Consider the following 25,876-nt stretch of genomic DNA (forward strand, 5'->3'; position numbering starts at 1 on the left):
TGGCGTTACCGTCTCCGGATACGGCCGCCCTCAAGGATCCAGCAGATAGGAGACTGGAAACTACCCTAAAAAGTATATACACACATACTGGTGTTATACTGCGACCGGCCATCGCCTCAGCCTGGATGTGCAGTGCTGGGGTCGTCTGGTTGGATTCCCTGACTGAAAATATTGATACCCTGGATAGGGACAGTATTTTATTGACTATAGAGCAATTAAAGGATGCTTTCCTTTATATGCGAGATGCGCAGAGAGATATTTGCACTCTGGCATCGAGAGTAAATGCGATGTCCATATCTGCCAGAAGGAGTTTATGGACGCGACAGTGGTCAGGTGATGCGGATTCCAAACGACATATGGAAGTATTGCCGTATAAAGGGGAGGAATTATTTGGCGTCGGTCTATCTGATCTGGTGGCCACGGCAACTGCCGGAAAATCCACCTTTTTACCTCAGACCCCCTCCCAACAGAAAAAGACACCGTCTTTTCAGCCGCAGTCCTTTCGGTCCTATAAGAACAAGCGGACAAAAGGACAGTCATATCTGCCTAGGGGCAGAGGAAGGGGTAAGAGAGGGCAGCAAGCAGCCCCTGCCCAGGAACAGAAGCCCTCCCAGGGTTCTGCAAAGCCCTCAGCATGACGCTGGGGCCTTACAAGCGGACTCAGGAACGGTGGGGGGTCGACTCAAGAATTTCAGCGCACAGTGGGCTTGCTCACAGGTGGACCCCTGGATTCTGCAGGTAGTATCTCAGGGTTACAGGTTGGAATTCGAGAAGTCTCCCCCTCGCCGGTTCCTAAAGTCTGCTTTGCCAACGTCTCCCTCAGACAGGGCGACGGTATTGGAAGCCATTCACAAGCTGTTTGCTCAGCAGGTGATAGTCAAGGTACCCCTCCTACAACAGGGAAAGGGGTATTACTCCACGCTATTTGTGGTACCGAAGCCGGACGGCTCGGTAAGACCTATTCTAAATCTGAAATCTTTGAACCTGTACATACAAAAATTCAAGTTCAAGATGGAGTCACTCAGAGCAGTGATAGCGAATCTGGAAGAAGGGGACTTTATGGTGTCCCTGGACATAAAGGATGCTTACCTGCATGTCCCAATTTGCCCTTCACATCAAGGGTACCTCAGGTTCGTGGTGCAAAACTGTCATTATCAGTTTCAGACGCTGCCGTTTGGATTGTCCACGGCACCTCGGGTCTTTACCAAGGTAATGGCCGAAATGATGATTCTTCTGCGAAGAAGAGGCGTATTAATTATCCCTTACTTGGACGATCTCCTGATAAGGGCAAGGTCCAGAGAACAGCTGGAGGACGGAGTAGCACTAACCCAAGTAGTGCTGCAACAACACGGGTGGATTCTGAATTTTCCAAAATCTCAGTTGACCCCGACAACACGTCTGCTGTTCCTGGGAATGATTCTGGACACGGTTCAGAAAAAGGTGTTTCTTCCGGAGGAGAAAGCCAGGGAGTTATCCGAACTTGTCAGGAACCTCCTAAAACCAGGGACAGTGTCTGTACATCAATGCACAAGAGTCCTGGGAAAGATGGTGGCTTCTTACGAAGCGATTCCATTCGGCAGATTCCACGCACGAACTTTTCAGTGGGATCTGCTGGACAAATGGTCCGGATCGCATCTGCAGATGCATCAGCGGATAACCTTATCGCCACGGACAAGGGTGTCTCTTCTGTGGTGGTTGCAGAGTGCTCATCTGTTAGAGGGCCGCAGATTCGGCATACAGGACTGGGTCCTGGTGACCACGGATGCCAGTCTGAGAGGCTGGGGAGCGGTCACACAAGGAAGAAACTTCCAGGGAGTATGGTCAAGCCTGGAGATGTCTCTTCACATAAATATACTGGAGCTAAGAGCGATTTACAATGCTCTAAGTCTGGCAAAACCCCTGCTTCAGGGTCAGCCGGTGTTGATCCAGTCGGACAACATCACGGCAGTCGCCCACGTAAACAGACAGGGCGGCACAAGAAGCAGGACAGCAATGGCAGAAGCTGCAAGGATTCTTCGCTGGGCGGAAGATCATGTGATAGCACTGTCAGCAGTATTCATTCCGGGAGTGGACAACTGGGAAGCAGACTTCCTCAGCAGACACGATCTACACCCGGGAGAGTGGGGACTTCATCCAGAAGTCTTCCACATGATTGTGAACCGTTGGGAAAAACCAATGGTGGATATGATGGCGTCCCGCCTCAACAAAAAACTGGACAGGTATTGCGCCAGGTCAAGAGATCCTCAGGCAATAGCTGTGGACGCTCTGGTAACACCGTGGGTGTTCCAGTCAGTGTATGTGTTCCCTCCTCTGCCTCTCATACCAAAAGTACTGAGAATTATACGGCAGAAGGGAGTAAGAACGATACTAGTGGCTCCGGATTGGCCAAGAAGAACTTGGTACCCGGAACTTCAAGAGATGCTCACGGAGGATCCGTGGCCTATACCTCTAAGACGGGACCTGCTTCAGCAGGGACCGTGTCTATTCCAAGACTTACCGCGGCTGCGTTTGACGGCATGGCGGTTGAACGCCGAATTCTAAAGGATAAAGGCATTCCGGAAGAGGTCATTCCTACACTGGTAAAAGCCAGGAAGGAGGTGACTGCACAACATTATCACCGCATTTGGAGAAAATATGTTGCGTGGTGTGAGGCCAGGAAGGCCCCCACGGAGGAATTTCAACTGGGTCGATTCCTACATTTCCTGCAAACAGGATTGTCTATGGGCCTCAAATTGGGGTCCATTAAGGTTCAAATTTCGGCCCTGTCGATTTTCTTCCAGAAAGAATTGGCTTCAGTTCCTGAAGTCCAGACCTTTGTAAAAGGAGTACTACATATACAGCCCCCGGTTGTGCCCCCAGTGGCACCGTGGGATCTTAATGTAGTCTTGGATTTTCTCAAATCCCATTGGTTTGAGCCGCTCAAATCGGTGGAGCTGAAGTATCTCACATGGAAAGTAACCATGCTACTGGCCCTGGCTTCAGCCAGGAGAGTATCAGAATTGGCGGCTTTATCATATAAGAGCCCATATCTGATTTTCCATACGGACAGGGCAGAACTGCGGACGCGTCCTCATTTTCTGCCTAAGGTGGTGTCAGCGTTTCACCTGAACCAGCCTATTGTGGTGCCTGCGGCTACTAGCGAGTTGGAGGATTCCAAGTTGTTGGACGTGGTCCGGGCATTGAAAATATATATTTCAAGAACGGCGGGAGTCAGAAAGTCTGACTCACTGCTTATATTGTATGCACCCAACAAGATGGGTGCTCCTGCTTCTAAGCAGACGATTGCTCGTTGGATTTGTAGCACAATTCAACTTGCACATTCTGTGGCAGGCTTGCCACAACCTAAATCTGTCAAGGCCCATTCCACAAGGAAAGTGGGCTCATCCTGGGCGGCTGCCCGGGGAGTCTCGGCATTACAACTCTGCCGAGCTGCTACTTGGTCAGGGGCAAATACGTTTGCAAAGTTCTACAAATTTGATACCCTGGCTGAGGAGGACCTTGAGTTCTCTCATTCGGTGCTGCAGAGTCATCCGCACTCTCCCGCCCGTTTGGGAGCTTTGGTATAATCCCCATGGTCCTGACGGAGTCCCCAGCATCCACTTAGGACGTTAGAGAAAATAAGAATTTACTTACCGATAATTCTATTTCTCGTAGTCCGTAGTGGATGCTGGGCGCCCATCCCAAGTGCGGATTGTCTGCAATACTTGTACATAGTTATTGTTACAAAAAAATCGGGTTGTTATTTGTTGTGAGCCGTCTGTTCAGAGGCTCCTACGTTTGTCATACTGTTAACTGGGTTCAGATCACAAGTTATACGGTGTGATTGGTGTGGCTGGTTTGAGTCTTACCCGGGGTTCAATATCCTTCCTTATTGTGTACGCTCGTCCGGGCACAGTATCCTAACTGAGGCTTGGAGGAGGGTCATAGGGGGAGGAGCCAGTACACACCACCTGATCCTAAAGCTTTATTTTTGTGCCCTGTCTCCTGCGGAGCCGCTATTCCCCATGGTCCTGACGGAGTCCCCAGCATCCACTACGGACTACGAGAAATAGAATTATCGGTAAGTAAATTCTTATTTTTTCTCTTACGTCCTAGAGGATGCTGGGGACTCCGTAAGGACCATGGGGTATAGACGGGCTCCGTAGGAGACATGGGCACTCTAAAGACTTTAGATGGGTGTGCACTGGCTCCTCCCTCTATGCCCCTCCTCCAGACCTCAGTTAGATCCTGTGCCCAGAGGAGACTGGATGCACTGCAGGGGAGCTCTACTGAGTTTCTCTGAAAAATACTTTTTGTTAGGTTTTTTATTTTCAGGGAGCACTGCTGGCAACAGGCTCCCTGCATCGTGGGACTGAGGGAAGAGAAGCAGACCTACTTAAATGATAGGCTCTGCTTCTTAGGCGTACGGATGGTGTAATGGTTAGCATTACTGCCTCACAGCAATGAGGTCATGGGTTCGATTCCCACCATGGCCCTAACTGTGCAGAGTTTGTATATTCTCCCTGTACTTGCGTGGGTTTCCTCTGAGTGCTCCGGTTTCCTCCCACAATCCAAAAATATACTGGTAGGTTAATTGGCTCCCAACAAAACTAACCCTAGTGTAAATGTGTGTGTACATGTGGTATGGAATATAGATTGTAAGCTCCACTGGGGCAGGGACTGATGTGAATGTACAAATATTCTCTGTAAAGCGCTGCGGAATATGTGTGCGCTATATAAATAACTGGTAATAAATAAATAAATAATAATTAGCTCCAGAGGGTCGGAACGCAGGTCTCACCCTCGCCGTTCGTCCCGGAGCCGCGCCGCCTTCCTCCTCACAGAGCCGGAAGATAGAAGCCGGGTGAGTATGAGAAGAAGGAAGACTTCAAAGGCGGCAGAAGACTTCAAATCTTCTATGAGGTAACACGCGGCGGTAACACTGCGCGCCATTGCTCCCACATTAACACACACACTGGCGGCACTGTATGGGTGCGCCCTGGGCAGCAATTATTAAACCTCTAGGGACACTGGCATAGTTATATACTGCGGAGGCAGTATATTACAAAAACCCCCGCCAGTATAAAGATTTGAGCGGGATCGAAGCCCACCGGTGAGGGGGCGGAGCTTGATTCCTCAGCACTAACCAGCGTCATTTTCTCCACAGCACGCTGCAGAGAAGCTGGCTCCCCGGACTCTCCCCTGCTGAACACAAGTACAGAGGGCAAAAAAGAGGGGGGGGGGGGGGGGACATTTATTTGGCGCAGTGAGTATATTTTTATAAAAGCGCTGTACTGACTGGGATTTTATTCCAGTGTCCGGTGGCGTTAGGGGGTGTGCTGGCATACTGTCTCTCCAAAGGGCCTTATTGGGGGACTGTCTCCATATATATATATATCTCCCTGAGTGTGTGGGGGTGTGGGTACGTGTGTGACGGCATGTCTGAAGCTGAAGGCTCATCTAAGGAGGAGGTGGAGCAGATGATTGTGTGTCTCCGTCGGCGACGCCGACACCGGATTGGCTGGATATGTGGAATGTTTTAAATGCAAATGTGTCTTTATTACGAAAGAGAATGGACAAAGCAGAGTCCAGAGAAAAAACAGGGAGTCAATCCATGGCTTTGGCTGTAGCACAGGGCCTTCCAGGGTCTCCGAAACGTCCCCTGTCCCAAGTAGCAGACACTGATACCGACACGGATTCTGACTCCAGTGTCGACTACGATGATGCGAGGTTACACCCAAGGGTGGTCAAAAGTATTAATTATATGATTATTGCAATAAAAGATGTTTTGCATATTACAGATGACCCCTCTGTCCCTGACACGAGGGTATGCATGTTTAAGGAAAAGAAACCTGAGGTAACCTTTCCCCCATCTCATGAGCTGAACGCGTTATTTGAAAAGGCTTGGGAAACTCCAGACAAGAAACTGCAGATTCCCAAGAAAATTCTTATGGCGTATCCTTTCCCTGCACAGGACAGGTTACGGTGGGAATTCTCACCCAGGGTGGACAAGACTTTAACGCGCTTGTCCAAAAAGGTGGCGCTACTGTCTCCAGACACGGCAGCCCTCAAGGCGGGTGATGCCGACTCAAAGAGACATATGGAAGTTTTGCCTTACAAGGGTGAGGTTTCATTTGGGGAAGGTCTCGTGGACCTGGTTTCCACAGCTACCGCGGGTAAATCTACTTTTTTACCTTATGTTCCCCCACAGCAAAATAAAACACCACAATACCAGATGCAGTCCTTTCGGTCGCATAAGTCCAGAAGAGGTCGGGGCTCTTCCTTCCTCGCCAGAGGTAAAGGTAGAGGGAAAAAAATGCCTGCTACGGCTAGTTCCCAGGAGCAGAAGTCCTCCCCGGCTTCTACTAAATCCACCGCATGACGCTGCGGCTCCACTGAGGGAGTCCGCGCCGGTGGGGGCACGTCTTCGACTCTTCAGCCACGTCTGGGTTCAGTCAGACGTGGATCCTTGGGCAATGGAAATTGTATCCCAAGGCTACAAGCTGGAATTCGAAGAGGTGCCTCCTCGCCGATTTTTCAAATCGGCTTTACCAGCTTCTCCCCCAGAGAGGGAGACAGTTTTAGCTGCAATTCAAAAACTGTGTCAACAACAAGTGATTATCAAGGTTCCCCTAGGTCAACAGGGGAAGGGGTACTATTCAACCCTGTTTGTGGTCCCGAAACCGGATGGCTCGGTCAGACCCATTCTAAATCTAAAATCCCTAAACCTGTACTTGAAAAAGTTCAAATTCAAGATGGAATCTCTCCGGGCAGTGATCTCCAGCCTGGAAGGGGGGGATTTTATGGTGTCACTAGACATAAAGGATGCATACCTTCATGTCCCCATATATCCCCCTCATCAGGCGTACCTGAGATTCGCTGTACAGGACTCTCATTACCAGGTTCAGACGTTGCCGTTTGGGCTTTCCACGGCCCCGAGGATTTTCACCAAGGTAATGGCGGAAATGATGGTGCTCCTGCGCAGGCAGGGAGTCACAATTATCCCGTACTTGGACGATCTCCTGATAAAAGCGAGATCGAGAGATCGATTGCAGAAAAGTGTGTCGCTCTCCCTGAGAGTGCTGCAGCAGCATGGCTGGATTCTAAATCTACCAAAGTCGCAGTTGGTTCCGGGGCGTGGCTTCGGCGGACATGGAGTAGCACACAGGCTGTGTGTCTCTCCAGCTTTAATATCCTGCTCTCTTATCCTGTGTCCCCCCCTGGGCCCGAAAACCACCCCAATTCCTGCCTAAAGGTGTGAAGGAGCCCCTGTGTTGTTCTGGGACCCGCTCGTCCCTCTCCCACTGCAGCCGGGCCGTTTATGTGTGCTGAGATCCTGGGCCTGCTGAGACACGTGGGACGCCGCTCTCCAGTCTCCCCGCGCTGTCCGGCCGCTGACCTGCATGCCGCATGTCTCCATACCTCCTGCAGCCCTGAGTGTGGATCTGAAGCCGGAAGGGTGCCTGAGTGAGCTCCGTCAGCCCCTGTCTGTGCCCGGGTGAGTGTATGCCGGGTCTCCTGCTGTGAAGCTGCCACGTGTCCCGCTACAGCTCTCCTACCTGCAGCTCTGGCCTCTGCCCTCCGGCTCCCCTGTTCTGCATTAACCCCTGGACAGCGCGACATTACTACCACTACGGTCGTGTCTCCTTGTGATTTCCCTGCTTCTGTGGTCGTCTGGTTAGTGGCTCCCGCTGTAGGTCTATTGGTAGGCTCTGGTGGTGTGCTAGCCGCCGCCATCTTGCCACTGGCCTACTGTTTGGCTTGTATTCATAACTCACCGATGGCTAATTCTTGTCCTTCAGGCAATCCTGGTCTCTACACAGAGGCTCCTTACGAAGCTCAGAGATGTGGTAGCTGTGCCTTTGAATTCTGTCGCTGCAGTCCGCGCTCATGACATGCCGTCGCGGCTTCTAGATTTATCCTTCTCAGGGGATGCGAGTCCAACTGCTATAGATACTGCCTCAGTTCGTGGATGTCAGGACTCCATTATGGGCTTTTTGAAGATCCGTGCGGCACCTTTGATGCCGGGGGTGTCGTTTCCAGGTCCTTTATTCCCATGCTTCGTGTACTTTACTGTCCGTCCCCGCTCTGGCGGGAGGTTCCTGGATTTATCCTTTACGTACTTTCTGCCCCGATGTGTCTATCCTTGGATAACCGGAGACGAGACTGATACTGTACTACTGCATGCGGTGGAGGCCTGGCCGGATTAATTCTCATCTTTGTTATTAGTATTTTTGTTTTATTATTTATATTTCTTTATTTTCTGTATTTCTCTGACGTCCTAGTGGATGCTGGGAACTCCGTAAGGACCATGGGGAATAGCGGCTCCGCAGGAGACTGGGCACAAAAGTAAAGCTTTAGGACTACCTGGTGTGCACTGGCTCCTCCCCCTATGACCCTCCTCCAAGCCTCAGTTAGATTTTTGTGCCCGAACGAGAAGGGTGCACACTAGGGGCTCTCCTGAGCTGCTTAGTGAAAAGTTTAGTTTTAGGTTTTTTATTTTCAGTGAGACCTGCTGGCAACAGGCTCACTGCATCGAGGGACTAAGGGGAGAAGAAGCGAACTCACCTGCGTGCAGAGTGGATTGGGCTTCTTAGGCTACTGGACACCATTAGCTCCAGAGGAATCGAACACAGGCCCAGCCATGGAGTCCGGTCCCAGAGCCGCGCCGCCGGCCCCCTTACAGAGCCAGAAGCAAGAAGAGGTCCGGAAAATCGGCGGCAGAAGACATCCTGTCTTCACCAAGGTAGCGCACAGCACTGCAGCTGTGCGCCATTGCTCCTCAGCACACTTCACACTTCGGTCACTGAGGGTGCAGGGCGCTAGGGGGGGGCGCCCTGAGCAGCAATAAAAACACCTTGGCTGGTGAAAATACATCACATATAGCCCCCAGGGCTATATGGATGAATTTTAACCCCTGCCAGATTACACTGAAAAACGGGAGAAAAGGCCGCCGAGAAGGGGGCGGAGCCTATCTCCTCAGCACACTGGCGCCATTTTCCCTCACAGCTCAGTTGGAGGGAAGCTCCCTGGCTCTCCCCTGCAGTCACTACACTACAGAAAGGGTTAAAAAAGAGAGGGGGGCACTAATTAGGCGCAGTATTAACAATACAGCAGCTATAAGGGGAAAAACACTTATATAAGGTTATCCCTGTATATATATATAGCACTCTGGTGTGTGCTGGCATACTCTCCCTCTGTCTCCCCAAAGGGCTAGTGGGGTCCTGTCCTCTATCAAAGCATTCCCTGTGTGTGTGCTGTGTGTCGGTACGTTTGTGTCGACATGTATGAGGAGGAAAATGATGTGGAGGCGGAGCAAATTGCCTGTAATAGGGATGTCACCCCCTAGGGGGTCGACACCTGAGTGGATGAACTGTTGGAAGGAATTACGTGACAGTGTCAGCTCTTTACAAAAGACAGTGATTGACATGAGACAGCCGGCTACTCAGCTTGTGCCTGTCCAGACGTCTCATAGGCCGTCAGGGGCTCTAAAGCGCCCGTTACCTCAGATGGCAAATACAGACGCCGACACGGATACTGACTCCAGTGTCGACGGTGAAGAGACAAATATGACTTCCAGTAGGGCCACACGTTACATGATTGAGGCAATGAAAAATGTTTTACACATTTCTGATAATACGAGTACCACCAATAGGGGTATTATGTTCGGTGAGGAAAAACTACCTGTAGTTTTCCTGAATCTGAGAAATTAAATGAGGTGTGTGATGAAGCGTGGGTTTCCCCTGATAAAAAAACTGATAATTTCTAAAAAGTTATTGGCATGATATCCTTTCCCGCCAGAGGTTAGGGTGCGTTGGGAAACACCCCCTAGGGTGGATAAAGCGCTCACACGCTTGTCAAAACAAGGGCTCTACCCTCTCCTGAGATGGCCGCCCTTAAGGATCCTGCTGATAGAAAGCAGGAGGGTATCCTAAAATGTATTTACACAACATACTGGTGTTATACTGCGACTAGCAATCGCCTCTGCCTGGATGTGCAGTGCTGGGTTGGCGTGGTCGGATTCCCTGACTGAAAATATTGATACCCTAGATAGGGACAGTATATTATTGCCTATAGAGCATTTAAAAGATGCATTTCTATATATGTGTGATGCACAGCGGGATATTTGCCGACTGGCATCAAGAGTAAGTGCGCTGTCCATTTCTGCCAGAAGAGGGTTATGGACACGACAGTGGTCAGGTGATGCGGATTCCAAATGGCATATGGAAGTATTGCCTTATAAAGGGGAGGAGTTATTTGGGGTCGGTCTTTCAGATCTGGTGGCCACGGCAACAGCTGGGAAATCCACGTTTTTACCCCAGGTCGCCTCTCAACATAAAAAGACGCCGTATTATCAGGCGCAGTCCTTTCGTTCCCATAAGGGCAAGTGGGCAAAAGATTCCTCATTTCTGCCCCGTGACGGAGGGAGAGGAAAAAGGCTGCAGAAATCAGCCAGTTCCCAGGAACAGAAGCCCTCTCCCGCCTCTGCCAAGCCCTCAGCATGACGCTGGGGCTTTACAAGCAGACAGGGAGGCAGTTTTGGAAGCCATTCACAAGCTGTATTCTCAGCAGGTGATAATCAAGGTACCCCTCCTGCAACAGGGAAAGGGGTATTATTCCACACTGTTGTGGTACCGAAGCCGGACGGCTCGGTGAGACCGATTTTAAATCTAAAATCTTTGAACACTTACATACAGAGGTTCAAAGTCAAGAGAAGGGGACTACATGGTGTCTCTAGACATCAAGGATGCTTACCTTCATGTCCCAATTTACCCTTCTCACCAAGGGTACCTCAGGTTTGTGGTACAGAACTGTCACTATCAGTTTCAGACGCTGCCGTTGGATGGTCCACGGCACCCCGGGTCTTTACCAAGGTAATGGCCGAAATGATGATACTCTTTCGAAGGAAGGAATTTTTAGTTATCCCTTACTTGGACGATCTCCTGATAAGGGTAAGATCCAGGGACAGTTGGAGGTCGGTGTAGCACTATCTCAGGTAGTGTTGCGACAGCACGGTTGGATTCTCAATATTCCAAAATCGCAGCTGGTTCCGACGACTCGTCTTCTGTTCCTAGGGATGATTCTGGTCACAGTCCAGAAAAAGGTGTTTCTCCCGGAGGAGAAAGCCAGGGAGTTATCCAAGCTAGTCAGGAACCTCCTAAAACCGAGCCAAGTCTCAGTGCATCAATGCACAAGGGTTCTGGGAAAAATGGTGGCTTCCTACGAAGCAAGCCCATTCGGCAGATTCCACGCAAGAACTTTCCAGTGGGACCTGCTGGACAAATGGTCCGTGTTGCATCTTCAGATGCATCAGCGGATAACCCGGTCACCAAGGACAAGGGTGTCCCTCCTGTGGTGGTTGCAGAGTGCTCATCTTCTAGAGGGCCGCAGATTCGGCATTCAGGACTGGGTCCTGGTGACCACGGATGCCAGCCTGCAAGGCTGGGGAGCAGTCACACAGGGAAGAAATTTCCAGGGCTTATGGTCAAGCCTGGAGACATCACTTCACATAAATATCCTGGTGCTAAGGGCCATTTACAATGCTCTAAGCTTAGCAAGACCTCTGCTTCAAGGTCAGCCGGTGTTGATCCAGTGGGACAACATCACGGCAGTCACCCACGTAAACAGACAGGGTGGCACAAGAAGCAGTCAATGGCAGAAGCTGCAAGGATTCTTCGCTGGGCGGAAAATCATGTGATAGCACTGTCAGCAGTATTCATTCCGGGAGTGGACAACTGGGAAGCAGACTTCCTCAGCAGACACGATCTCCACCCGGGAGAGTGGGGACTTCACCCAGAAGTCTTCCACATGATTATAAACCGTTGGGAAAAACCAAAGGTGGACATGATGGCGTCCCGCCTCAACAAAAAACTCGACAGGTATTGCGCCAGGTCAAGGGACCCTCAGGCAATAGCTGTAGACGCTCTGGTAACACCGTGGGTGTACCAGTCAGTGTATGTGTTCCCTCCTCTGCCTCTCATACCCAAGGTACTGAGAATTATAAGATGGAGAGGAGTAAGCACTATATTCGTGGCTCCGGATTGGCCAAGAAGGACTTGGTACCCGGAACTTCAAGAGATGCTCACGGAGGATCTGTGGCCTCTACCTCTAAGAAGGGACCTGCTCCAGCAAGGACCCTGTCTGTTCCAAGACTTACCGCGGCTGCGTTTGACGGCATGGCGGTTGAACGCCGGATCCTGAAGGAAAAAGGCATTCCGGATGAAGTCATCCCTATCCTGATCAAAGCCAGGAAGGATGTAACCGCAAAACATTATCACCGCATTTGGCGAAAATATGTTGCGTGGTGCGAGGCCAGTAAGGCCCGACGGAGGAATTTCAACTGGGTCGATTCCTACATTTCCTGCAAACAGGAGTGTCTATGGGCCTGAAATTGGGGTCCATTAAGGTTAAAATTTCGGCCCTGTCAATTTTCTTCCAGAAAGAACTAGCTTCAGTCCCTGAAGTTCAGACGTTTGTAAAAGGGGTACTGCATATACAGCCTCCTTTTGTGCCTCCAGTGGCACCTTGGGATCTCAATGTAGTTTTTGGGTTCCAAAAGTCACATTGGTTTGAACCACTTAAAGATGTTGGCCCTGGCCTGGGCCAGGCGCGTGTCAGAATTGGCGGCTTTATTCTGTAAAAGCCCTTATCTGATTTTCCATTCGGACAGGGTGGAATTGAGGACTCGTCCTCGGTTTCTCCCTAAGGTGGTTTCAGCGTTTCACCTGAACCAACCTATTGTGGTGCCTGCGGCTACTAGGGACTTGGAGGACTCCAAGTTGCTAGACGTTGTCAGGGCCCTGAAAATATATGTTTCCAGGACGGCTGGAGTCAGAAAATCTGACTCGCTGTTTATCCTGTATGCACCCAACAAGCTGGGTGCTCCTGCTTCTAAGCAGACTATTGCTCGTTGGATTTGTATTACAATTCAGCTTGCACATTCTGTGGCAGGCCTGCCACAGCCAAAATCTGTAAAAGCCCATTCCACACGGAAAGTGGGCTCATCTTGGGCAGCTGCCCGAGTGGTCTCGGCTTTACACCTTTGCCGAGCAGCTACTTGGTCAGGGGCAAACACGTTTGCTAAATTCTACAAATTTGATACCCTGGCTGAGGAGGACCTGGAGTTCTCTCATTCGGTGCTGCAGAGTCATCCGCACTCTCCCGCCCGTTTGGGAGCTTTGGTATAATCCCCATGGTCCTTACGGAGTTCCCAGCATCCACTAGGACGTCAGAGAAAATAAGAATTTACTTACCGATAATTCTATTTCTCGTAGTCCGTAGTGGATGCTGGGCGCCCATCCCAAGTGCGGATTGTCTGCAATACTTGTACAAAGTTATTGTTAACTAAATCGGGTTATTTTTGTAGTGAGCCATCTTTTCTAGAGGCTCCTCTGTTATCATACTGTTAACTGGGTTCAGATCACAAGTTATACGGTGTGATTGGTGTGGCTGGTATGAGTCTTACCCGGGATTCAAAATCCTTCCTTATTGTGTACGCTCGTCCGGGCACAGTATCCTAACTGAGGCTTGGAGGAGGGTCATAGGGGGAGGAGCCAGTGCACACCAGGTAGTCCTAAAGCTTTACTTTTGTGCCCAGTCTCCTGCGGAGCCGCTATTCCCCATGGTCCTTACGGAGTTCCCAGCATCCACTACGGACTACGAGAAATAGAATTATCGGTAAGTAAATTCTTATTTTTTGATTTGGTCGAATTTTCTCCTATTTCTGCTACGTATAAGTGTATATATTGCTTAGTATGCTATATAGGAGGAACGCTGTATTCTTTAGTGGGAGGGCCGGACTTAACCTATCTTAGGTCATTAGTTTATTGCTCCTATTGGTTTTGTGTACTTTTATCCTTCTGTCACTTTTTACTAATGCTCGGTCACCCTATATATCTTGTGTTTTTCTTTTTTCTTTTTCTTTTCATTCTTTTTATTCTGACTTATTGTTCATTTCTGTTTGTGCCGTACGCATATCACTGCGATAGCTGATGTTAACTGTGTTAGGATCTATGGTGTTCTTGAATAGCGGGAGAGCTCGGCTTCACCTAGCTCAGATCATTATTATATATTGCCCTCCCTCAGTTATCCATGTGCCTTAATATCCATTGGTGAGGGGAGAGGGAGCGTTGGCTACTTAGGGTAGTTGGGAGAGGGACGGGGTTTTAGGGTTCCTAGTATACCTAAGTTGGGGGAAGGCTATACGGGGTGGGGGGTTACTGGGCAAGTAGTTAATGGGGGGGGGGGGCTTATGGGGATCCAAGTATACCTAGGTTGGGGTTAGGTTATACAGGGTGGTGGGTTCTGTGGTGGTTTGTTTTGGGGGGGGTTTTGTTTTGTTTTCGATAAATGTTGCAGAGATATACGTTTTGTCTATATGCCTGGCAGGTATCTTGGGTACCTTATAATATATACTTATGCGAGTGTTTACCTATGATCTACAGTGCCACTACTTTTGTGTTTTTATATACGTCATGTGCCTTTTCTCAAACGTCCTAGAGGATGCTGGGGACTCCGTAAGGACCATGGAGATAGACGGGCTCCGCAGGAGACATGGGCACTTTAAGAAAGAATTTAGTTCCTGGTGTGCACTGGCTCCTCCCTCTATGCCCCTCCTCCAGACCTCAGTTTGATACTGTGCCCAGACGAGCTGGGTGCTTTTCAGTGAGCTCTCCTGAGTTTACTGATAGAAAGTATTTTGTTAGGTTTTTTATTTTCAGGGAGCCTGCTGGCAACAGACTTCCTGCATCGTGGGACTGAGGGGAGAGAAGCAGCCCTACTCTCTGAAGCTAGGTCCTGCTTCTTAGGCTACTGGACACCATTAGCTCCAGAGGGATCGGTACGCAGGATCTCACCCTCGCCGTCCGGTCCCAGAGCCGCGCCGCCGTCCCCCTCGCAGAGCCGGAAGATAGAAGCCGGGTGAGTATGAGAAGTAAAGAAGACTTCAGAGGCGGCAGAAGACTTCATGATCTTTACTGAGGTAACGCACAGCACTGTAGCTGTGCGCCATTGCTCCCACACACCTCACATACTCCGGTCACTGTAAGGGTGCAGGGCGCAGGGGGGGGCGCCCTGGGCAGCAATATAGACCTCTTATTTGGCAAAAGGAGCATATATACAGCTGGACACTGTATGTATGCATGAGCCCCCGCCAATTTTACACTTTTAGCGGGACAGAAGCCCGCCGTCGAGGGGGCGGGGCTTCTCCCTCAGCACTCACCAGCGCCATGTTTTTCTCCACAGCACCGCTGAGAGGAAGCTCCCCGGACTCTCCCCTGCTTATAACACGGTAAAAGAGAGGGTTTTAAAGAAGAGGGGGGGCACATAATTCGGCGCAGATAATAACAGCGCTACTGGGTAAACATTAAATTGCTGTGTTTTTTCCTGGGTCATATAGCGCTGGGGTGTGTGCTGGCATACTCTCTCTCTGTCTCTCCAAAGGGCCTTGTGGGGGAACTGTCTTCAGAAGAGCATTCCCTGAGTGTGTGGTGTGTCTGTACGTGTGTGTCGACATGTCTGCGGTAAAAGGCTCTCCTAAGGAGGAGATGGAGCAAATGTGTGTGTGAGTGGTGTCTCCATCGACAACGCCTACACCTGATTGAATATGTGAAATTAAGTGCTGAGGTAAATTTATTGCACAAAAGATTAGAGAACAGACAGGGAATCTACCCATGTCTGTCCCTATGTCGCAGAGACCTTCAGAGTCTCAAAACGCCCACTATCCAAAATAATAGACACGGATATCGACACAGAGTCTGACTCCAGTGTCGACTACGATAATGCAAAGTTACAGCCAAAACTGGCAGAAAAGTATTCAATATATGACTATTGTAATAAAAGATGTTTTGCATATCACTGATGACTCATCTGTCCCTGACACGAGTGTACACATGTTTAAGGGGAAGAAAGCTGAGGTAAATTTCCCTCCTCTCATGAAGAAAAAGAGCGTGAATCTCCAGACAAGAAGCTGCAGCTTCCCAAAAAGAATTCTCAGGGAGTATCCTTTCCCTAATGGAGCCAGGATTTGATGGGAATCTTCCCCTAGGGTGTACAAGGCATTGACACGTTTACCGAAAAGGTAGCGCTGACTTAACAGCTATCCTCAGGGATCCTGCAGATAGCTTGCAGTAAAAGTACTTTGAAGTCCATTTACACACATGCTGGTACACTACTCAGACCGGCGATTGTGTCGGCATGGGTTTATAGCGCTGCAGCAGTGTGGACAGATACCTTATCAGCGGAGATTGAAACCCTAGATAAGGATACCATGGTATTGACCCTAGTATATGTATGTGTATATATATATATATATATATATATATATATATAAAACATGCCCAAAGAGACATTAGTCTACTGGGTTCTAGAGTCAACGCTATGTCGATTTCTGCTAGAAGTGTCCTGTGGAACATGCAATGGACAGGTGATGCTGACTAAAAGAGGCATATGGAGGGTTTACCTTACAAGGCTGAGGAATTGTGTGGAGAAGGGCTCTCGGACCTGGTCTCCACAGCTACAGCTGGTAATTCTGATCTTTTGCCTTATATTCCCTCACAGCCTAAGAAAGCACGACATTATCAAATGCAGTCCTTTCGGTCGCAGAATAACAAGAAAGTACGAGGAGCGTCCTTTCTTACCAGAGGTAAGGGTACAGGGCACAGCTAGTTCCCAGGAACATAAGTCCTCCCGGGCCTCTACTACATCCAACGCATGACGCTGGAGCTCCGCTAAGGGAGTCCGCCCCAGTGGGAGCACGTCTTCGACTCTTCAGCCACATCTGAGTTCACTAACAGGTGGTTCCCGGGGCAATAAAAAATTGTTTCTCAGGGTTACAAGCTGGATTCGAAAGGTGCCTCCTCGCCGGTTTTCCTTATCGGACCTACCGGCTTCTCCCCCAGGAAGGGAGATAATAAATACAATTCACACATTGTATCTCCAACAGGTGGTGCTCAAGGTTCCCCTCCTGCAACAAGGAAGGCAATATGACTCAACCTTGGCTGTAGTCCCGAAACCGTACGGTTCGGTCAGACCTATTTTTTTAAAATAAAATCTCTGAACCTATACGGGAAAAGGTTCAAATTTAAAGTGGAATCGCCCAGAGCGATCATCGCCAGTCTGGAAGGGGGGGATTTGATGGTGTATCTAAACATAAAGGCTGCATACCTTCATGTTCCCATTTATCCACCCCATCAGGCGTACCTGACAATTGCGGGAATAATGGTGCTCCTACGCAAGCAAGGAGTCACAGTTGTCCCATACTTGGACGATCTCCTAATAAGGGCGAGATCAAAAGAGCAGTTGTTGAACAGCGTGTCACTTTCGCTGAAGGTGTCATAGCAACACGGCTGGATTCTCAATTTCCCGAGGTCACAGTTGGTTCCTATAACTCGTCTGCCCTTCTTGGGTATGATTCTGGATACAGACCAGAAATTATTTACCTTCAGATAGAGAAGGCGACTCTGGTCAAGGACCTATTGAATCCAAGACAGGTGTCAGTGCATCACTGCACTCTAGTCCTGGGAAAAACATTCCCTTCAGTAGGTTCCATGCGAGGACTTTCCAATGGGACCTACTGGACAAGTGGTCCGGGTCACATCTACAGATTCATCAGTTGATCACCCTATTCCCCAGGGCCAGGGTATCTCTCCGGTGGTGGCTGCAGAGTGCTCACCTTCTAGAGGGCCGCAGATTCGGCATTCAGGACTAGATCCTGGTGACCACGGACGCGAGCCTCCGAGGCTGGGGAGCAGTCACACAGGGAAGAAATTTCCAAGGTCTTTGGTCAAGTCAAGAGACTTGTCTTCACATCAACATATTGGAACTAAGGGCCATATACAACGCCCTAAGTCAAGCGGAGACCTTTCTTCGCGACCAACCGGTTCTGATCCAGTCAGACAACGTCACCGCAGTAGCTCATGTACACCGCCAAGGCGGCACAAGGAGCAGAGTGGCGATGGCGAAAGCCACCAGAATTCTTTGCTGGGCGGAGAATCATGTGAGAGCACTGTCAACAGTGTTCATTCCGGAAGTGAACAACTGGGAAGCAGACTTCCTCACCAGACATACGTCCTGGAGAGTGGAGACTTCATCAGGAAGTCTTCGCACAGATTGCAGTTCGGTGGGGACTGCCACAGATAGACAGGATGGCGTCCCGCCTCAACAAAAAGCTGCAGAGTTATTGCGCCTGGTCAAGAGACCCTCAGGCAGTAGCGGTAGACGCCCTAGTGACACCGTGGGTGTTCCAGTCAGTCTATGTATTTCCTCCTCTTCCTCTCATACCCAACGGTTGAGAATAATAAGAAAAAGGAGGAGTGAGAACAATCCACATTGTTCCAGATTGGCCACGAAGGATCTGGTATCCGGAACTGCAGGAAATGCTTACAGAAAATCCGTGGCCTCTTCCTCTAAGGCAGGACCTGTTGCAACAGGGCCCATGTCTGTTCCAAGACTTACCGCGGCTGCGTTTGACGGCATGGCGGTTGAACACCGGATCCTAGCGGAAAAAGGCATTCTGGATGAGGTCATTCCTACGCTGATAAAGGCTAGGAAGGACGTGACATCTTAACATTATCACCGTATCTGGCGAAAATATGTTTCTTGGTGTGAGGCCAGCAATGCTCCTACGGAAGAATTCCATCTGGGCCATTTCCTTCACTTCCTACAAACTGGAGTGAATTTGGGCCTAAAACTTAGGCTCCATTAAGGTTCAGATTTCGTCCCTATCCATTTTCTTTCAAAAAGAGTTGGCTTCTCTACCAGAAGTTCAGACGTTTGTAAAAGGAGTGCTGAGTATTCAGCCTCTTTTTGTGCCTCCGGTGGCACCTTGGGATCTTAACGTGGTGTTAAGTTTCCTAAAGTCACACTGGTTTGGACCACTTAGAACGGCGGAGTTAAAATATCTCACGTGCAAGGTGGTCATGTTATTGGCCTTGGCATCTGCAAGGCGGGTGTCCGAATTGGCGGCTTTGTCACATAAAAGCCCCTATCTGGTTTTCCATATGGATAGAGCAGAATTGCGGACCCGTTCGCAATTTCTGCCGGAAGTGGTTTCATCTTTTCATATGAACCAACCTATTGTGGTGCCTGTGGCTACACGTGACTTGGAGGATTCCGAGTTACTTGATGTGGTCAGGGCTTTGAAAATTTACGTGGCCAGAACGGCTAGAGTCAGGAAAACTGAAGCGCTGTTTGTCCTGTATGCATCCAACAAGATTGGTGCCCCTGCTTCAAAGCAAACTATTGCTCGCTGGATTTGTAACACGATTCAGCAAGCGCATTCTATGGCTGGATTGCCGTTACCAAAATCGGTCAAGGCCCATTCCACTAGGAAGGTGGGCTCTTCTTGGGCGGCTGCCCGGGGGGTCTCGGCACTACAGCTGTGTCGAGCTGCTATTTGCTCGGGTTCAAACACTTTTGCAAAATTCTATAGGTTTGATACCCTGGCTGAGGAGGATCTCATGTTTGCTCAATCGGTGCTGCAGAGTCATCCACACTCTCCCTCCCGTTTGGGAGCTTTGGTATAATCCCCATGGTCTTTACGGAGTCCCCAGCATCCTCTAGGACGTTAGAGAAAATAAGATTTTACTTACCGGTAAATCTATTTCTCGTAGTCCGTAGAGGATGCTGGGCGCCCGTCCCAAGTGCGGACTTCTTCTGCAATACTTGTATATAGTTATTGCTTCAATAAGGGTTGCGTTATAGTTGCATCGGTCTTGCACTGATGATATGCTGTTTTCATACTGTTAACTGGGTAGTTATCACAAATTATACGGTGTGATTGGTGTGGCTGGTATGAATCTTGCCCTTGGATTAACAAAATCCTTTCCTTGTACTGTCCATCTCCTCTGGGCACAGTTTCTCTAACTGAGGTCTGGAGGAGGGGCATAGAGGGAGGAGCCAGTGCACACCAGGAACTAAATACTTTCTTAAAGTGCCCATGTCTCCTGCGGAACCCATCTATCCCCATGGTCCTTACGGAGTCCCCAGCATCCTCTACGGACTACGAGAAATAGATTTACCGGTAAGTAAAATCTTGTTTTTTCCAATTGTTCTATTTGAGGTGTATTGCATATCCTGACCTACAATAGATGGTGTGTCCTGTTTCTATATTCTGTGTCAATTCCCTGCCCATACCTTTGATTATATGCTGCACGGTTCTCTATACCTGCCATTATGTTCCTTTTTTTTTTTTGTTTGGTCGGTATGTCTTTGTTTGTAAGAAAAAGGAAAATCAATAAAAGATTATTGAATTTAAAAAAAAAAAAGTCACAGTTGGTTCCAACGCCTCAGCTATCTTTCTTAGGCATGATTCTGGACACGGAACTAAAGAGGGTTTTTCTCCCGATGGAAAAAGCCCAGGAACTCCAGAGCATGGTCAGAGACCTGTTAAAACCGAAAAGAGTGTCAGTCCATCAATGCACTCGAGTACTAGGAAAAATGGTGGCGACCTACGAGCCCATCCCCTTCGGCAGGTTCCATGCGAGGACATTTCAGTGGGACCTTCTGGACAAGTGGTCAGGGTCCCATCTACAAATACATCAGAAAATAAGCCTGTCCCCCAGGGCCATGGTGTCTCTCCTGTGGTGGCTGCAGAGTGCTCACCTTCTCGAGGGTCGCAGGTTCGGCATTCAAGACTGGGTTCTGCTGACCACAGACGCGAGCCTCCAAGGATGGGGAGCTGTCACACGAGGAAGAAATTTTCAGGGACTATGGTCAAGCCAGGAGGCTTGTCTACACATCAACGTACTGGAATTGAGGACTGTCATTACCAATTCCAGACGTTGCCGTTTGGTCTGTCCACGGCACCGAGGGTATTTACCAAGGTAATGGCCGAAATGATGATACTCCTTCGGAAGAAGGGAGTTATAATTATCCCGTACTTGGACGATCTCCTTATAAAAGCGAGGTCCAAGGAGCAGTTGTTAGTCAACGTAACACTATCTCGGGAAGTGCTGCAACAGCACGGCTGGATTCTGAATATCCCAAAGTCGCAGCTGATTCCTGCGACGCGTCTGCTGTTCTTGGGCATGATTCTGGACACAGAACAGAAGAAGGTGTTTCTCCTGGTGGAGAAGGCCCAGGAATTGTCATCTCTGGTCAGGGACTTCCTGAAACCAAAACAGGTGTCGGTGCATCACTGCACGCGAGTCCTGGGAAAGATGGTAGCTTCTTACGAAGCAATTCCCTTCGGCAGGTTCCATGCAAGGATCTTTCAGTGGGATCTGTTAGACAAGTGGTCCGGATCGCATCTTCAGATGCATCGGCTGATCACCCTGCCCCCGAGGGCCAGGGTGTCTCTGCTGTGGTGGCTGCAGAGTGCTCATCTTCTCGAGGGCCGCAGATTCGGCATACAGGACTGGGTCCTGGTGACCACGGATGCAAGCCTCCGAGGTTGGGGGGCAGTCACTCAGGGAAGGAACTTCCAAGGACAGTGGTCAAGTCAGGAGACTTCCCTTCACATAAATATTCTGGAACTAAGGGCCATTTACAACGCCCTGAGTCAAGCAGAACCCCTGCTTCAAAACCAACCGGTGCTGATTCAGTCAGACAACATCACCGCGGTCGCCCATGTAAACCTCCAGGGCGGCACAAGAAGCAGGATGGCAATGGCAGAAGCCACAAGGATTCTTCGATGGGCGGAGAATCACGTGCTAGCACTGTCAGCAGTGTTCTTTCCGGGAGTGGACAACTGGGAAGCAGACTTCCTCAGCAGGCACGACCTCCACCCGGGAGAGTGGGGACTTCATCCAGAAGTCTTCACGCTGATTGTAAATCGTTGGGAACGGCCACAGGTAGACATGATGGCGTCCCGCCTCAACAAAAAGCTAAAAAGATATTGCGCCAGGTCAAGGGACCCTCAGGCGATAGCTGTGGACGCCCTGGTGACACCGTGGGTGTACCAGTCGGTTTATGTGTTCCCTCCTCTTCCTCTCATACCCAAGGTACTGAGGATAATAAGAAAGAGAGGAGTAAGAACTATACTCATCGTTCCGGATTGGCCAAGAAGAACTTGGCACCCAGAACTACAAGAAGTGATCTCAGAGGACCCATGGCCTCTGCCGCTCCGACAGGACCTGCTGCAGCAGGGGCCCTGTCTGTTCCAAGACTTACCGCGGCTGCGTTTGACGGCATGGCGGTTGAACGCCGGATCCTAACGGAAAAGGGCATTCCAGATGAAGTGATTCCTACGCTGATAAAAGCTAGGAAGGATGTGACAGCAAAACATTATCACCGCATATGGCGAAAATATGTTGCTTGGTGTGAATCCAGGAAGGCCCCAACAGAGGAATTCCAGCTGGGTCGATTTCTGCACTTCCTACAGTCAGGAGTGACTATGGGCCTAAAATTGGGATCCATTAAAGTCCAGATTTCGGCCCTGTCTATTTTCTTTCAAAAAGAACTGGCTTCACTGCCTGAAGTTCAGACGTTTGTTAAGGGAGTGCTGCATATTCATCCCCCTTTTGTGCCTCCAGTGGCACCTTGGGATCTCAACGTTGTGTTGGATTTCCTGAAATCACATTGGTTTGAGCCACTTAAGACCGTGGAGTTGAAGTATCTCACGTGGAAGGTAGTCATGCTGTTGGCCTTGGCCTCAGCTAGGCGTGTGTCAGAATTGGCGGCTTTGTCATGTAAAAGCCCATATCTGATTTTCCATACGGACAGGGCAGAATTGAGGACTCGTCCACAATTTCTCCCAAAGGTGGTGTCAGCGTTTCATTTGAACCAACCTATTGTGGTGCCTGCGGCTACTCGGGACTTGGAGGATTCCAAGTTGCTGGACGTAGTCCGGGCCCTGAAAATCTACCTTTCCAGGACGGCTAGAGTCAGAAAAACTGACTTGCTATTTATCCTGCATGCACCCAACAAGCTGGGTACTCCTGCTTCAAAGCAGACTATTGCTCGCTGGATCTGTAGCACGATTCAGCTTGCGCATTCTGCGGCTGGACTGCCGCATCCTAAATCAGTGAAAGCCCATTCCATGAGGACGGTGGGCTCTTCTTGGGCGGCTGCCCGAGGGGTCTCGGCTTTACAACTTTGCCGAGCTGCTACTTGGTCGGGTTCAAACACTTTTGCAAAATTCTACAAGTTTTATACCCTGGCTGAGTAGGACCTTGAGTTTGCTCATTCGGTGCTGCAGAGTCATCCGCACTCTCCCGCCCGTTTGGGAGCTTTGGTATAATCCCCATGGTCCTTACGGAGTACCCAGCATCCACTAGGACGTCATAGAAAATAAGAATTTACTCACCGGTAATTCTATTTCTTGTAGTCCGTAGTGGATGCTGGGAGCCCGTCCCAAAGTGCGGACTCTCTGCAATACATGTATATAGTTATTGCTTAACTAAAGGGTTATTGTTATGAGCCATCTGTTGACTGAGGCTCAGTTGTTGTTCATACTGTTAACTGGGTATAGTTATCACAAGTTTTACAGTGTGATAGGTGTGGCTGGTATGAATCTTACCCTGGATTCCAAATCCTTTCCTAGTAATGTCAGCTCTTCCGGGCACAGTTTCCCTAACTGAGGTCTGGAGAAGGGGCATAGAGGGAGGAGCCAGTGCACACCAGATATAGTACCTAATCTTTCTTTTAAGAGTGCCCAGTCTCCTGCGGAGCCCGTCTATTCCCCATGGTCCTTACGGAGTACCCAGCATCCACTACGTACTACGAGAAATAGAATTACCGGTGAGTAAATTCTTATTTTTTAAAAATATATAAATAATACTTGTGCCTCCTAAATAGACAAACCAAATACCTAATCCCTTCTAATATAAATAGATATGCTTTTACCAATAAAAAAAAAAACACAAAAAAAACATGTTTTTAACATTTTTTTATTCGATTCCGCCAGCAAAGTGAGGTGGATTGAAAATGACGAATTTACTGTCTAAAAGCACTGTTGTCGAATTTACAAACTTCAATTGAATATACTTTTGTCGAAATGCCGCATTTGTACCATTGCAGAAATGTCGAATTTGTCAAATGTCGAATTTAAAAAAGTCGAATTTTGAAAGTCCGTTTTTTTGACGAAAAGTACTGAATTGCATTGTCGATTTTTTTTTTTGGCGAAAATGTCCCGTTTTTCGACATTTTCGGGAATTCGACCGCAATTGCATATACCCCTTAAGCTGACTGTACGCATCAGAACAGTGTGCGAGGAGTGCACACACTGACACACAGACCTCAGCGTTTCCTGACCTGTCCTATTTGGTGTAATGTCATCTATCTATTACTGTGATTCTACTGCTTGTGGATATCTCTATCATTCTGGTAAGAAATTACTTGTATCACGCTGTATATTGCAGTAGCACTGGATGGTGTTCCCAATGACAGCAGCGACAGTGAGATGGAGGACCGGACTGCAGCCATGATGGCAACACTAAAGTTGGATGAGTGGTTACATTTTAAGCTTGACCCTGAGGTAATAATAGCAGAATTCACATTTATTTGCATACGCTGACACCTTATGTTTAATGTTAGAATTACTGTCTTGTCACCTTGCAAACCCAACTGGAGATACTGTTTTTCATATTATACATCCTGATCCAGTCAGCTCTATTCTCAGTCATTCTATGTAAGGGAGGCTTGACATGTAGCATCTTTAGCAGAGTTTTTTCACATGTGTGCTTTAAGAATGCAAGTGCTTTACTGACACATTTCTGTCTTGCTCACCAATGCATTATATGTGTGAAGGGATTATGGCCCTCATTCTGAATTGATCGCTAGCTGCCATTCGCAGCGCAGCGATCAGCGGCACTTCTGCGTATGGTGTGCACTGCGCACGCGCGACGTACTTTCACAAAAGCCGATGCAGTTTTACACAAGGTCTAGCGACGCTTTTCAGTCGCACTGCTGGCCGCAGAGTGATTGACAGGAAGTGGGTGTTTCTAGGTGGTAACTGACCGTTTTCGGGGAGTGTGTGTAAAAACGCAGGCGTGCCAGATAAAAACGCAGGAGTGGCTGGGGAAACGTAGGCGTGGCTGGGCGAACGCAGGGCGTGTTTGTGATGTCAAAACAGGAACTAAACAGACTGAAGTGATCGCTAGCTAGGAGTAGGTCTGGAGCTACTCAGAAACTGCACAGTCTTTTTTTGTAGCCGCGCTGCGATCCTTTCCGTCGCACTTCTGCTAAGTTACACTCCCAGAGGGCGGCGGCTTAGCATTTGCACTGCTGCTATAAGCAGCTAGCGAACGATCAACTCGGAATTAGGGCCTATGTACCCCCAACTCTCCCTAGAATTTAAACACTCACGCACCTTCCCCCTGTCTATGGCTCCCTGTGCTGGGACTGATGGGACATTTAAGCATACAGAAGATGATGCCCTCCAATGCCATGGGCAGCAGGGAAAGCAGATGTCTGCAGTCCATGGCATGGGGTGATAGGGGGCCTGGTGATGGTAAAAAAAAGAACAATGAATTAGGTACTGACTAATTACCTCAGAACTCAGTGTTCAGGCACACACACATACTGGGGAAACGTAGGCGTACACACATATATATTTTAACATGGGTTTACACATTGTTTGGACGCTTCATTTGTGCCTCCTGTTATAGGCTGCTGGTCTCTTGCTACAACTGAGGCAGAAGTGGCACAGCCTGTTCCTGCGGAGAATGAAGGCCCCCTCCAAGCCTTGGTCACAGGTGGATGAGGCCACCATCCGGGCAGTCATAGCTGTTTTGAGCACTGAAGAGCAGTCTGCAGGTTTACAGCAGCCTTCTGGAATTGGGCAAAGACCAAGACCAATGTCTTCCGAAGAACTTCCAATGTCCTCTTCCTGGAGGACAAATAATAGTCGCAAGAGTTCAGCAGAGGCAGACTTCTCAGATGAGTTCTGCAGTTTAGACAGGTACTGTTTGGTCTCTGCTATATCTTCTAAGGAAGTTTATATGTGGTAAATGCATAA

At 49.1% G+C, this 25,876-nt stretch overlaps 1 protein-coding gene across 1 annotated transcript in view; it reads left to right on the top strand.

Moving 5' to 3' along the window:
• YTHDC2 (YTH N6-methyladenosine RNA binding protein C2) overlaps positions 1–25,876 on the top strand; it is a 408,514-nt gene that overhangs the window by 334,391 nt on the left and 48,247 nt on the right. The window contains exons 25-26 of the mRNA XM_063964142.1: positions 24,279–24,394; positions 25,527–25,819. Coding sequence (XP_063820212.1) covers positions 24,279–24,394; positions 25,527–25,819 — 409 coding nt within the window. The remainder of the gene's footprint in view (positions 1–24,278; positions 24,395–25,526; positions 25,820–25,876) is intronic.

Source organism: Pseudophryne corroboree, chromosome 1, assembly GCF_028390025.1.
Source record: "Pseudophryne corroboree isolate aPseCor3 chromosome 1, aPseCor3.hap2, whole genome shotgun sequence".
NCBI classification, from domain to species: domain Eukaryota; kingdom Metazoa; phylum Chordata; class Amphibia; order Anura; family Myobatrachidae; genus Pseudophryne; species Pseudophryne corroboree.